This window comes from Bombyx mori, chromosome 28, assembly GCF_030269925.1.
Source record: "Bombyx mori chromosome 28, ASM3026992v2".
Taxonomy (NCBI): domain Eukaryota; kingdom Metazoa; phylum Arthropoda; class Insecta; order Lepidoptera; family Bombycidae; genus Bombyx; species Bombyx mori.
Genome location: NC_085134.1, coordinates 10,253,788 through 10,268,652, shown reverse-complemented (window position 1 = coordinate 10,268,652; position 14,865 = coordinate 10,253,788). Strand labels below are relative to the sequence as shown.

At 38.7% G+C, this 14,865-nt stretch overlaps 1 protein-coding gene and 1 long non-coding RNA gene across 2 annotated transcripts in view; one reads left to right on the top strand and one right to left on the bottom strand.

The window, feature by feature from the left end:
• The first annotated feature begins 169 nt into the window (after positions 1 to 169).
• LOC101742585 (NADPH oxidase 5) overlaps positions 170 to 14,865 on the top strand; it is a 75,439-nt gene continuing 60,743 nt past the window's right edge. Inside the window, exons 1-2 of the mRNA XM_021346769.3 lie at positions 170 to 340; positions 2,389 to 2,764. Of these exons, the coding sequence (XP_021202444.2) occupies positions 2,450 to 2,764 (315 nt within the window). The 5' untranslated portion in view covers positions 170 to 340; positions 2,389 to 2,449. The remainder of the gene's footprint in view (positions 341 to 2,388; positions 2,765 to 14,865) is intronic.
• LOC134201625 (uncharacterized) lies at positions 404 to 1,617 on the bottom strand. Its single transcript, XR_009976993.1, has 2 exons — positions 1,437 to 1,617; positions 404 to 621 (listed from the first exon to the last, which is right to left on the bottom strand). It is a non-coding gene; the product is annotated as an uncharacterized LOC134201625 (long non-coding RNA).

The window sequence follows — 14,865 nt, the reverse complement described above, 5'->3', positions numbered from 1 at the left end:
CTACTAGCCCGGTGATGTGGTCTCTTTAGACCATCAGCTTCGAAAGGAAAGAAAGAAAAAGGGTTACTGAATCCTCGTCTATCAATTGTTGACCGTGACGATGGACCGCCTCCAGTGATAATCTTCATCTTGGAGCCGAGAGTGACCCCTCGCACACACAACTCGCTTCAGTAGAATATTATATACGGACACGAACGCCCGCGCGTGTGTATACATACCGCAAAACAATAATTGTTAACCCGAAATACACCGTAGTCTCATTATAATAAGAACTGAAGTTCAATATCAGTGAAGTGATGCTTTAAAAGTGACAGTGAATATACTTTTTTAATCGATTCACGTAATCTTTTCGATTTTACTTTATAAAAAAAAATTGTAATGTAGGTTAATAATTGTAAAATAATTTTCATTTCCATACAATTTCACTAAAGAAATAAATTTATTAAAAATCGTTATACATATTTTGTCAAATGACATTCCTACCAAAGAAAAAGACAGAAGAAATTGTAAAGGAATTCAAGTTAAACCAATGAGTAAAAGCTTTCCGAATTTAAAAAGTTTCAATTTCAATAACGCTTTTTCTGACTTCCGTGACCACAAAAACTGTACCGTACTTGGAAACTGTAAACGATTAATGGAACAGTTAAAAATATTTTGAACAACACTTTACTGGTGGTAGGACCTCTTGTGAGTCCGCACAGGTAGGTACCACCGCCCCTCCTGTTTCTGCCGTGAAGCAGTAATAATAATAATTAAAAAAAAACTTTTAATGCAAGACATTAGTCTCATATGGACTGTATAATGCGTTTCGGTTTGAAGGGTGGGGCAGCCGTTGTAACTATACTGAGATCTTAGAACTTATATCTCAAGGTGTGTGGCGCATTTACGTTGTAGATGTCTATGGGCTCCAGTGACCACTTAACACCAGAACACCAGGTGGGCTGTGAGCTCGTCGACACATATAAACAATAAAAAAAAAAACACTTTCACATACTGCCGATGATCTTAAGAAACATTGAACATTCAGTTCACACACAGTAAGGCTGTACTATGGACAATGGAGACATCAGCTGTCTTAAAGAAATTCAGCCTGCATTTGTCATCTGATTGTGTTTCTTGCTTTGAATATCACCGTCCACAACTTTCGTGCAATTGAGAGCTTACTGCACTCTTCCACAAGGGACATTTTAAAATCGTGTTTTTTGGGTAGATAGCTTACATCTTCACATCGTTGGTGGTATCCTCGTGTGACGTTGAGGCCAACAAAAATATATTCTAAGTCGGTATTAGTCAATCGAGCTGCCATTACTCATCAGTGGGATTCTTCCGAGCATCTCCTCAGAGAATCCCAGCGGAACATGAGGTAGATAGCGCAGAGAAAACGCACCAGTCTCTGTAGACTGCGAAGAGATTTTGCTCGTAGTTAAATAACTTACCGAAACTCATAATAGCCGTGGCCATTGAATTTAGGGCTTGCATCGTATGGCGGTACCTATCATAGAGCACTCGATATATGAAAGATTCCTGAATCTTGTTAACGACATTTTCAACCGCTCAGAGGATCTTCCCCTTGTTGATTCTATCAAACTGATGTTATTACTGGTACTAGTGATGGAAATCCGACTGTAATTAATTGCAATTATAAGTTTGTACACTATTATCATTCTATTGTAGAAAGACGTATAAACTTCTATAATCACAGATTTCGCCAAGACTACAGTTTAGACAGATATAGAATAATAATAAATATTTGATCTTAATTCTCAATTTGACCACAGTCTATAAGCAAAAAGAAAAGTTTGACAATAAACAAATAGTATGCGTGTGTGTCAAATACATGGTAGTGTGTGTAATGCTTTTTTTCATTGATTTAATGGATCTTTTATGCATTATTTAAAAAAAAATATTAGCATTCTGCACTCCTCTATATTCTTTATAAGTGTGAGAAATTTCATACTCCTCCGTCTGCGCAATTTTCGTAAAAAGGGATACAAAGTTTTTGCTTCACGTATTAATATATAGATACACATACATCTAAATATCCAGATACTTGTCCACAATCGAACCGACGGCCTCTGAGTAGCGAATGTAACCGATTAAAGTGAAAGTATGCGTTTTATGTCCGTAAATATTTTGACTCAAAACTGGTCACTAACTTACGAAAAGTGAAATTTTTATACCGAAATTTAAATACCGGTTTCCAGAGAGGAATCGATTGATTAAGATTTTGGGGTTTTTTTTCTTCAATTTAACTGTTATCACGATACCTTGCAACTTCGGGTCGGTCCACGTTACGGATTTTTATAATTTCAGTTCATATTAAATAATTGCATAAACTACGTAATATGTTCTCTGATACTCACGTAGATACGTGCTTATACATTATAGATGAAATAATCTCATAGAATCACCTTTAAAAAAAATGTAAATAAGTTCCGAACATAACAAAATGACATCCTTAAACGGAGAGATACAAGTGAATAATAGTGAAAACGAGAAACCATCAGAGAACATAGTGATTACAGTTGACAGCTGTCAAACTGACACGGACAGCTGTCACCGGAATGCAAATGGCGGGTGCGTTCAAAATGGCGCACGGGATTCGCTCGGAATTCCGAGGAACGGACATCGGATGTCGTTTATGGAAGAGGAGAGTGCAAGAGAAAGATTAAGATTGACTCTGCTGAAGCAGTGCTCTGCTATCTTGAAGCAGAGCGAGCAGAGGTACACGAAAGAGAGCTTGCACAAGACTTTTCAAGATGAGGTATGTTTTTGTATATCTTTTTGTGGCTTTTTTTTACCTTTTTGTTATGAGGGCAAATTCTTTCTAGTATTAAAACATCGGCTAATTACAAACAAGAGTATACATTTACTTTGAAAACTGAAAATTACAACAAATCGTCATGGGTATTCACAACCACCAAATCCGGTAAATAAAGACTTCTTATGCGGTAGGCCGATGATTTGCTAAGAGTTGTATTGTGGTGAATCTTGTGGGAGACATGTGTCCAACGTTAGACGCATGTGGACTGATGATAATAAGGTCCTATACTATATCACTACATAGTATAAAACAAAGTCGCTTTCTCTGTCCCTATATCTGTCTGTCCCTATGTATGCTTAAATCTTTAAAACTACGCAACGGATTTTGATGTGGTTTTTTTAAATAGATAGAGTGATTGAAGAGGAAGGTTTATATGTATAATAACATCCATGAAATAGTGGAGAAATCAATAATAAATTACAGTTTCCGAAGCGAAGTGAGAGCGGGTGGCTAGTCCTACTATATTTGCGGGATGGACTGGTAGCTTGCCAATTTCAACCACGAAGTTGTTATGTGCTGTAGTTTGAAGGGCAGGATGCTAGTTTTATGATTTTCTTTAATTAGTACTGGATGCGCGGAGTTGTTCACACTATAGAACATACGCGACCAAAATTAGGGGGCCATGAACTTGTTCAATTTGTCTACATAACTGAAAATAGGATAAAAATAATAAGCAGCATTTTTTTTTTATTGCTAGGTGAGTGGACGAGCTCACAGCCCTCCTGGTGTTAAGTGGTTACTGGAGCCCATAGACATCTACAACGTAAATGCGCCACCCACCTTGAGATATAAGTTCTAAGGTCTCAAGTATAGTTACAACGGCTGCCCCACCCTTCAAACCGAAACGCATTACTGCTTCACGGCAGAAATAGGCAGGGTGGTGGACTCACAAGAGGTCCTACCACCAGTACTCACAAGAGGTCCTACCACCAGTACAATTAAATGAAAATTAAAAATAAAACTATATTAACTGTTGTTTGTACATATCTAAAGAGAACAAATAATCTAGGTCACTGACATAGTTGATGGTCATTGGTGGCCACGACAGACCAATCGTGGTAGAGCAAACGGTAACCGTCAATAACATGTCAATGCAATCATTACGTGATATTTGCTTTGACATTTTTAATGTGTGATGTCGGTAGGTGTGCCTTGAATTAATTATCTTCGTCCGCGTGAGTAAGACGTGGAATATAATAGATTATATTTACTAGATGAGCGTATTTTAGTATCTGAGCTAACAAACTGACGGCAAATAATCACCACGGTGCTGAAGGGAGTGTCTAGTTCGAATGAAAACAACTGTCTTGTCCGAGTGTTGTTTTAATACTCCTTTATTATTACAAATTACAAGACTTATATGTACTACACTACATCATCATCATCATCATCATCATTCTTTCCTATTACCCTCTGCTAGGGTGTAGGGCTCGAATCAAATCCTTCCATTTCCATAGGTCTTGGGCAGTCTGTTCTAGCTCCTCCCACGTCATGACCATGACAACTAGCTTCTGTTCCACCGAGCGACGCCAAGTTGTTCTGGGGCGGCCTCTCTTCCTCTACCCAGACACTTTCCAAGTCAGTGCTCTCTTTGATAGGTGGGTATCGGGCTTTCTCAAAATGTGACCAATCTAATGCCACTTCCGCGTAAGGATCTCTTTCTCCATTAGTGTTTGCTTAGTGATCCTCCACAGCTCTTTGTTAGTGATCTTCTCAGGCCAAAAGATTTTGAAAGTCTGACGCAGGCACCTATTCACAAGCACTTGAAGTTTTTTTATCAAGTCCTTGCGAACAAACTATGTTTCGCTCCCGTGCAGCACTACAGTGCAGTGTACTACACTACAGTGCAAAAATATGAACTATTTTAAGATAGACGATGGCTGATGTAGTTGAAGACATTACATTATATAACAGCTCACAGTTTGAGTTAGTATGTAGATAAATTTGGAGTATTTAGTTCAGAGTGCGTGACTGATTCGCGGTGAGTATCGATAGTGTGGGAGGTGGGTAGGACCTCTAGTGAGTCCACGCGGGTAGGTACCACCACCCTGCCTATTTCTGCAGTGAAGCAGTAGGTAATGCGTTTTGGTTTGAAGGGTAAGGCAGCCGTTGTAACTATACTGAGACCTTAAAACTTATATCTCAAGCTGGGTGGCGCCTTTACGTTGTAGATGTCTATGGGCTCCAGTAACCACTTAACACCAGGTGGGCTGTAAGCTCGTCTACCCATCTAAGCAATAAAAAAAACACACACACACAATGCGATGGATTTGTAGTTTGGTATATTAGAAGTTTGAGTTAATAGGCCATAAGATTTTATGTTTCAATTTCTCACGGCGCGGCGGATAGTACCTAGTGGCCCGTAGCTGCTTGCACGTGTCGGTATCCTCCTAATGATCTATCATCGCTTAATGACTGGTCTGTGGAATCTGGAAGCCAGAGGCGCTCGGCTCGCGTTACACGTATAAGGCAGAGTTTCGAATTCTGATATTGCGACTTTGTATGTGCCACGAAAACCTTAAGAGTTCGGAAAATAATTTGTGGAATTTAAGCTAGGACCAAACAGCCTAAAGTATCTAATGTAAGATAGGAGGTTTAGATGTACGCTCAAGGATAGATCAACTAGATTACTGGTGGTAGGACCTCTTCTGAGTCCGCACGGGTAGGTACCACCGCTCTGCCTATTTCTGCCGTAATGCGCTTCGGTGTGAAGGTTAGGGCTGCCGTCGTAACTATACTGAGATCTTATAACTTATATCTCAAGATGGGTGGAGCATTTTAAGTTGTAAATGTCTATGGGCTCCGGTTACCGGACCAGGTGGGCTGTGAGCTCGTCCACCCATATAAGCAATAAAAAAAAACTAAATTGAGATAGACTGATTAAATGAGAAGTACTCAGGAAAACTTAGGTAGTACTTTGGTTCTAACTAAGTGGTATCTTGGATATGATAAAAAGTAGATAAGAGTATTGTAAAAGCTTGGTAGAGGAATTCAACACTAGGTCTTAAAAAGGGGAAGGGAACGAAAGCCGTGAAAGAAGAAACATGGGCCTGGTATAGGTCAGTAGGCACCCTATACTCAGAGGAATTCTTAAAGCTATGAACAATAGCAACAAGAGCGCATAATAAATTAATTGAAGGACAGATTGTAGAACACTAGATATACAATACGTTGTGTTTTATTTTTTTCGACGCCTTTTAGGTAAATCCATACCTGATATTATATATATCATTGATATTCATTCATAATATGACATGTAAAAGATTATCCAATGGATATAATAAACATTTACTTATGCTTAAATAACTTATTATTCAGATCTTTTATAGAGATTGTAACATAACCTAACTTTTATTAAATCTCTATTAACTCTGCTCTGAGATTGAGAAAACTTTTATAATTTTCAGCAAGGTACTGATAAATTTGAATCTATTAATTCATTAATCTATATATTAATACGTGAAACAAAAAGTTTGTATCCCTTTTTACGAAAATTGCGCGGACGGAGGAGTATGAAATTTTCCACACTTATAGAGAATATAGAGAAGAAGTGCACAGTGCTAATATTTTTTTTAAATAATGCATAAAAGATACATTAAATCAATTAAGAAAACATTACACACACTACATACCATGTATTTGACGCACACACGCATGCATACTAGGTATTTATTGTCAAACTTTTGTTCTTGACGTCTGTTGTCAAATTGAGATTAAATATTGTTTGTCTTTGTTAATATTTTTTATAGTGTAGTCTTGGTGAAATTTGTGATTATAGAAGTATAAAATACAACCATAATAGTGTACAAACTACTACAAACTTACAATTCCAATTAGCCCGAGAGCCCGTGGGATCTACCTGTATGTATTTGACCAGACCTGAATTTTCGTACATTGAGACCCCTATACCTACCATGCATGAGGTGGGGACTCACTAAGCTCAAAGTGGTCGACGCGCCGAGCGCTCAGGTAGGACAGGTACCGATTTTGACGGATTTTAAATCCATTTGACCACGTCTGCCGTTTTGAAATTTTGAAAATATATGATTATTATTATCGGAAAATAAGAATGGCAGACCATTATCGCGCATTTTACTTTGTGGCAGACCACTTTGAAAATGCTAAAAAAATAAAATTCAAAATAAAAATCAAATTTTGGAATGAAAAAAAAAAATAAAAATCAAATTTTTGAATTTTTTTTCTATAATTTTAATTGATGTCTGAATCTTTATAGTTGCAAACGAACAGCTGGAACCTTCCATCATCTACATCACTAGATTTTTTGGCATTGTATAGCTGGCAAGTTAAATGTTGAATGATAAAAATGAGGAATTGAATTATTTTTTGATCAGCATTGTACCGTATTATTTATAATTATTCCATAAAAAATTCACTTCTTAATTGTCTAACTAATGAAGTTTAGTATATATAATATAAAAAAATATTAATTTCGGTAAATACATTGCTAAAGTAAATCGCAAGTAAATTATATTCCTCTAAAACAGTGAACGGAAAACATAATATACATCTGGCCGGGTAGTAGCTCAGATTTTATTATATGTTGATGTGTGTACGCAATGTAGAGGTCTGCCGTGATCAATATAAGTTTTTAAGAATATAATAAACAGCATATATTATTATATCAATGGCAGATCTGGTCAATTACTTACAAAATTTTATTTTTTTAGCATTTTCAAAGTGGTCTGCCACAAAGTAAAATGCGCGATAATGGTCTGCCATTCTTATTTTCCGATAATAATAATCATATATTTTCAAAATTTCAAAACGGCAGACGTGGTCAAATGGATTTAAAATCCGTCAAAATCGGTACCTGTCCTACCTGAGCGCTCGGCGCGTCGACCACTTTGAGCTTAGTGAGTCCCCACCTCATGCATGGTAGGTATAGGGGTCTCAATGTACGAAAATTCAGGTCTGGTCAAATACATACAGGTAGATCCCACGGGCTCTCGGGCTAAATTAATTATAGTCGAATTTCGACTACTGCGGGACTTCTAGTTCATACTAGTTTCATCACGTTACATTCGGGCCCAAATGTATGTAATCCTTTCAGTGTCCTTTTGATTATTTTCAACCGTATTAAGGTTGAAGTTGTCTTTAATTTAAAACAAGGTAACTTCGAAAATTATTAATCTCAAGGTTAAGTCGTTTAAATGGTTATGATATGATAATATTGGAATTTTAGTTTATCATTCACGTTTTCCTCCGCAAAAAACAATCCGATACCTAATTTTAAACAATGACATAATCACCCTCACACGAGAAATATGCTTGCGACTCTGGGTACGTGAACTTGTAAACTTTGAAATCGCATACGGAATATTTCAGAGCAAAATTTAAGTCAATATTAGGATCTTTCCTAAAACTATTAATGTATTCCACATAAATCTCGGCTTATATTTTATTAATATATATATTTTGATATAAAACAACATGAAATCTAATTGAATTGAATGTTTATTTGAAGTATACCATAGGAATTGATCATTACAAATTTAAAAACAAACCAGAAAAAAATGCATTTTCTCCTAACTTTTTTATTTATTTTTTGTTGCTTAGATGGGTGGATGATCTCACAGCCCACCTGGTGTTAAGTGATTACTGGAGCCCATGGACATCTACAATGTAAATGCGCCACCTACCTTGAGATATAAGTTCTAAGATCTTACTATAGTTACAACGGCTGCTCCACCCTTCAAACCGAAACGCATTACTGCTTCACGGCAGAAATAGGCAGGGTGGTGGTACCCACCCGCGCGGACTCACAAGAGGTCCTACCACCAGTAATTACGCAAATTATAATTTTGCGGGTTTCACTTTTATTACACGATGTTATTCCTTCACCGTGGAAGTCAATCGTGAACATACCTATTCGCTGGTAGCCTAAGAGGCTATTCCAGCGGAAGAGTATTTGAGAGAATTTGCTAACACTGGCCCTAGCAAGAGCAGTGCTTCACAGAATCTACCACCGGATCGGAAATGCGACCCACTGAGAAGATCTGGCGAGAAACTCAATGGGCTGATTTTTTGTAGAAAAACAGACGGTAGTAAGCACTTTGGTCTTCCATGACCACGAAAACATCACGTCATTACGGATCCTCCAGATCCATTAACGGTGCTTTTATGTACCACAAGCGCCGGTCGTCGTCCTCGTCGAACCCGTCGCTTGCGACGAAGGGCTCGACGAGCGAATTGACCCACAGATACAGTCCACTGAGTTTCTCGCCGGATTTTCTCAATAGGTCGCGTTTCCGATCCGGTGGTAGATTCTGCGAAGCGCTGCTCTTGCTAGGGCCAGTATTAGTAACACTCCCGGTTTGAGCCCCGTGAGCTCACCTACAAGTCAAGGCGAAGCTGAAATAGGCTCTCAAGGCTATCATCATCAGTATAGGTAGGGAAAAAAAGTACGTGATTTGATCCCAATCATTATTAGTTATTGTTGAGAAACACAGAAGTTGACGCAGTCGCGAAAGCAGGACTGAGGTTTTAAAATGTTTGTGGTTTTTAAAGCGAGTTGACGGCTGGTTCTCGGTGCCACTAGTAGTCGACTCCCGTCCGATCGTGGAATAACAGGCGTCTAATCAACCTTAAAGTGAATCAATAATGAAAAATCTATATCTATACTTCTATACTATAATATAATATTATAAAGAGGAAAGATTTGTTTGTTTGTTTGTTTCGAATAGGCTCCGAAACTACTGGACCGATTTGAAAAATTATTTTTCTATTAGAAGCCGACATTGTCCCTGATGAACATAGGCTAATTTTTTGTTTATTTTTTTTTTAATTTTTTTGGTTTCATGTGTGTTTTAATGTTTCCGAAGCGAAGCGAGGGCGGGTCGCTAGTAATATTATAAAGAGGAAAGATTTGTTTGTTTCTTTGTATTGAGTAGGCTCCGAAACTACTGAACCGATTTGAAAAATTCTTTCACTGTTTGGAAGCTACAGTATTCCCGAGTGACATAGGCTCTAATTAAAAAAAAAAATTAGTGATCCTTTCTAAAACTCCAATAATGTAACTCAAGGTGTAAAAAATTACCTTAAATATCCTTTTCATAGCGTGCCCTGCGAAAACTATTGATGATAGAATAAAATAATGTACTACGACTTTGTAGAACAACTATTATTATTTACAAAAAGTGTCGCGACAGCACCTGTTTAACTATTACAGTTATGCCGCAATAAGTGTTTTTTTATTTCAAAAAATAAAACAACGTCAAATATCGTTGACATTTTTGTTAAAGGCCCGAGCGAAGCCGGAACGGGCCGCTAGTGTTTAATAAAAAAGCCGACTGTAGCTATTTTGTACAGATGGTCAGTTTGTTGAAATTCCACCCGTTTAATCTCTCGTTGGATCTTCTCAGTGGGTCGCGATTCCGATCCGGTGGTAGATCCTGCGAAGCACGGCTCTTGCTAGGGTTAGTGTTAGCAGTTCTTTCAGGTTGAGCCCGTGAGTTCACCTACCCGTCCACGCGTAGTTGGAATAGTCTCTTAGGCTATCAGCGAGGCAGCCTTTGTAACTATACTTGAGACCTTAGAACTGATATCTCAAGGTGGGTGGCGCATTTACTAGAGAGAGAGTGTTAACTATGAATGTGGAAGGATTTAGAGGAAGAGGTAGACCGAAGAAGAAATGGATAGATTGTGTGAAAGACGATATGGGTAAGAGGGGAGTGAGCGAAGAAATGGTATATGATAGAAGAGTATGGAAGGAGAAAACATGTTGCGCCGACCCCAGGTGACTGGGAGAAGGGCAGGATAATGATGGTGGCGCATTTACGTCATAGATGTCTATGGGCTCCAATAACCACTTAACACCAGGCAGGTGGGCTGTGAAGCTCGTCCAGCCACCTAAGCAATGAAAAAAATACAAAAAAGTACAATTGGCGATTTTATCGCTAAGAGCGATTTCTTTCAGACAACTATCAGGTAGACAAGAATCATTTGGAAACGAATTATACACATTTAAGTTTGTAATGAAACTGATAGTTAGTATTTGTATGTTGGAAGTGTGCTCTCTAGCGACGATCAAGATCTTTGTGTTCGCATCTCCTCTTTATTTTAACAACTAGCTTTTTAACTAGCAACTATATAGATTAGCATAAAAAAAGGTTATAGTGAGTCAACCTTAATATATAGACATGCTATCGCGAACTTAGGTTTTAGATCTTTTAAAGGGGAACAATTCTGTCGTATATTATTTTAGCGAAACTTCAACCGTTTCGGCAGCGCACGCAGCGGAAGCTCTCTAAAGGAAAAAACGATTTTGAAACATTCTTTATTGGTGCTCCGCTTCTATTAGTCTTAGCGTGATGTTGTAGCCTATAGCCTTCCTCAATAAATGGGCTATCTAACACTGAGAGAAATTTTCAAATCGGACCCGTAGTTCCTGAGATTAGCGCGTTCAAATAAACAAACTCTTCAGCTTCATAATATTAGTATAGATAATATATTGCACGCAGAGTTTTACAGATCCAACGAATCAAGTACTCATTGTCTTTGTAAGCGTCCACGCCCAATACATAAAAATGTGTTAGAAAGAGATTTCTACAAGATATCATCAATCATAAAGTCGTGACCGATGGTGGACAGTAATATCAACTTATTATTGGTCCGTGATAGATTGTGACTGATCGAGTCATGAAGGAATTCTAATTGTTTTTTAATTGTTGCCTTCTATTCTACGTTGGTGATTACATTAAAATTTTGCAGTCGGATCTGGTATTCTGGTCTGTGTGTTAAGCGCGATAAAGTCCCGTTTTGATTATAGACACAAAATGACAATACTCTTTATTCTTCAATTTTTTTATTGGTGGTAGCACCTCTTGTGAGTCCGCACGGATAGGTACTACCACCCTGCCGTGAAGCAGTAATGCGTTTCGGTTTGAAGGGTGGACCAGCCGTTGTAACTATACTGAGATCTTAGAACTTATATCTCAAGGTAGGTGGCGCATTTACGTCGTAGATGTCTATGGGCTATTAACACCAGGTGGGCTGTGAGCTCGTCCACCCATCTAAGCTATAAAAAAATTCATGAAGGGTTTCTTTTGGATAAGCCTTTGAGCAGTGTGGGTTCATTTCTTCTTTCTCAACTATAACAGAGTTGAATACAGGTTCTTGAAGATGTGTTATCCTCACAGAAACTTACAAGATATGAAGGCCGGCGAATTTTTTATTTTTTATCACTTAGATGGGTGGACAAGCTCACAGCCCTGCTGGTGTTAAGTGGTTACTGGAGCCCATAGACATCTACAACGTAAATGCGCCACCCACCTTTGCGACATAAGTTCTAAGGTCTCAAGTATAGTTACAACGGCTGCCCCGCCCTTCAAACAAAAACGCATTACTGCTTCACGTCAGAAATAGGCAGGGTGGTGGTACTTACCGGCGCGGACTTACAAGAGGTTCTACTACCAGTAATGATGGTTTCAGTAGAACTATGTCTGCCCCACAACACCGAGGGCGCGAAGATATGTCCAAACAAATAATTCGGGTCTCGTTTCTACCAATGCCAGTAATCATTTAATGCGATCGAAAGTAGTTCGATAAAATCGCGACCGGTGTCTTTACATTCAAATGTAATCGAGTCGAGGGCACACCGAGTCCTTTAATTAATTAATTAATTATTATTGTAATAAGTACGAAATTGAAATTTGAATAAATAGAATTATTCAATTGTAGACGAACACTGATGTGTTCGCATTTAAATGCAACATTTATAATCTACATATTATGTTTATAATAGTAAAAGCATAAAGCTTTTGATATGTTTTTCAACATCAATTTTGATTATCTTTATTTATAGTATAAAACAAAGTCGCTTTCTCTGTCCCTATGTATGCTTAAATCTTTAAAACTACGCAACGGATTTTGATGCGTTTTTTTTTAAATAGATAGAGTGATTGAAGAGGAAGGTTTATATGTATAATGACATCCATTAAATAGTGGAGAAATCAATAATAAATTACAGTTTCCGAAGCGAAGCGAGCGCGGGTCGCTAGTAATAGATAATCGACAAAAACATTATCTATCTATCATAATAGCATTGTAATTATTATCTGAAATTGGGAACCTACACTTACCTAGGTGTTTTATTTTTATTTTTATTTTGATAGAGTCAAAATGTATGGAGTTAAAACAGCGCCTTTTTTTTTTTAACGCTGGGGAATCCATTTACGGATACCCGGTCGAGAGGGGTAACGGACCGGGTTATGTCGGACTCCGGCGCCTCCTGAGAGGAAGAAGGGGAGAAGAGAAGAGCCGAGGTCCTTCACCTCCCCCAATTTCTCACAGGAGACTACGCCTTGAAAAAGGCGCGCGAAGCACTTGCCCCGCAGAACGACTACCGACTAAACCCCATCGAGCCCCACCACTCCGACTCCACGAAACCCACGGTACCGCACAGTGCGCGCCGAAGGCTCGCCGTCGCCGGTACCCATCCTGTTAATAGGACGGCACTCCATCTCCGGGAAAATTCCGCAAGCGCCCCTAGCGGCAAACGATGGCAGACGTTCGAACTCCATACAAATTTGAGTTAACTTATACGCTATCGAGAACGTTAAAAAACTCTCACTAAGCACACAAAAAAATATTTCACATCAATTATTCCGCCACCGTTACGCCCTCAACCTAATCGCGGTTAGGTAAATGTAACACCAGCTTTTAGCGGCCCGTCCATGTGTAATCCATATGTCATTAATATTCGAATATGTATAGTGAATTAATTATAAGAACCGAACGCTCATTATGTTCCGACAGTCTAATCTAATGTCAACGTGATCTTAAAATATAATCTGGGCTTAATCGGTCGAGGTGATTGCTACGGACCGATACAGCTGGTCAGCGCACTTGATTGCTGACTCTAGGGGGATATTTTTTTATTGCCCTTGTAGGCAGACGAGCATACGGCCCACCCGATGGTGAGTGGTTACCGTCGCCCATGGACTTCAGCAATGCCAGAGGCAAAGCCTAGCCGCTCCCTACCGATGGATAGATATTTAAAAAAAAACGCCAAATTTGAATGTGTTTTTTGTTTTTTTTTATATTTTTATTTTGTGTTTTTTTATTTTTATTTTTATATTGCCCTTGTAGGCAGACGAGCACACGGCCCACCTGATGGTGAGTGGTTACCGTCGCTCGTGGACATCTGCAATGCCAGGCGCCAGAGCCAAGCTGCTACCTAATTTGCCTAAATAATATTGCCCACTCCTTCTATGGGTGAACAAGTCGCGGCCAACCTGACATTAAGTGGTCACTGTAGACATGCGAATGTGAAATTCCTAGTAGTATTTAATTGATAAACAACGGCTACTGTATCGTTAAACCCGCCATGACTGCTTCGCAGCAGAAATAGTTAACCCGTGGTATCTATCCTGGCGGGTTCACGACACACCTACCGTCACTAATTACACAACATAGCAATTCATATTTAATTTAATTCGACGATTTTATTACTTTAATAAAGCTTTGGTAAGTGTATGAATGTTATGCTTACGTAGCATAGACTCGCTTATAATTGAGAGGCCCTGCTACCGGTCAGCGCGTCGGATCATTACGGACCGTGGCTTCGGATCGTTCGATTGTAGATCGTGATCCAGTTTCCTTAAAAAGTATAATAATTAGAAACATCAATCAATCTTGTACAGCGAGTGACTTGACGTTAATTAAAAACTTTATCAGGGGTTTGAAACAATTTGTCTTAAATCGTTTTTAAGCTATTGCATAGATTTTATCGCGGGCCTTGAGCGCGGCGACCGAATCATGAAATTCCGTAACGAAAAAACCTTACACCCCTCACTCCGCCTACCATGTAGCTCGCGTTCAACACATTCACACGTTGCGCTTGTGTAGTGTTTGTGAATAAGCGCGTGGCGTGACGTCACACTGCATGCGCATCATGAAAAGTCTGCCCATCTCTCTCTCGCGCGGTCTAGCTTATGAGTGTGAAGGGGACAGTTAAGGTTTTACTTTTATTAATGTTTGTTATATGGAATAAAAAATAAAATAAAAGAGTTCCGAACAAC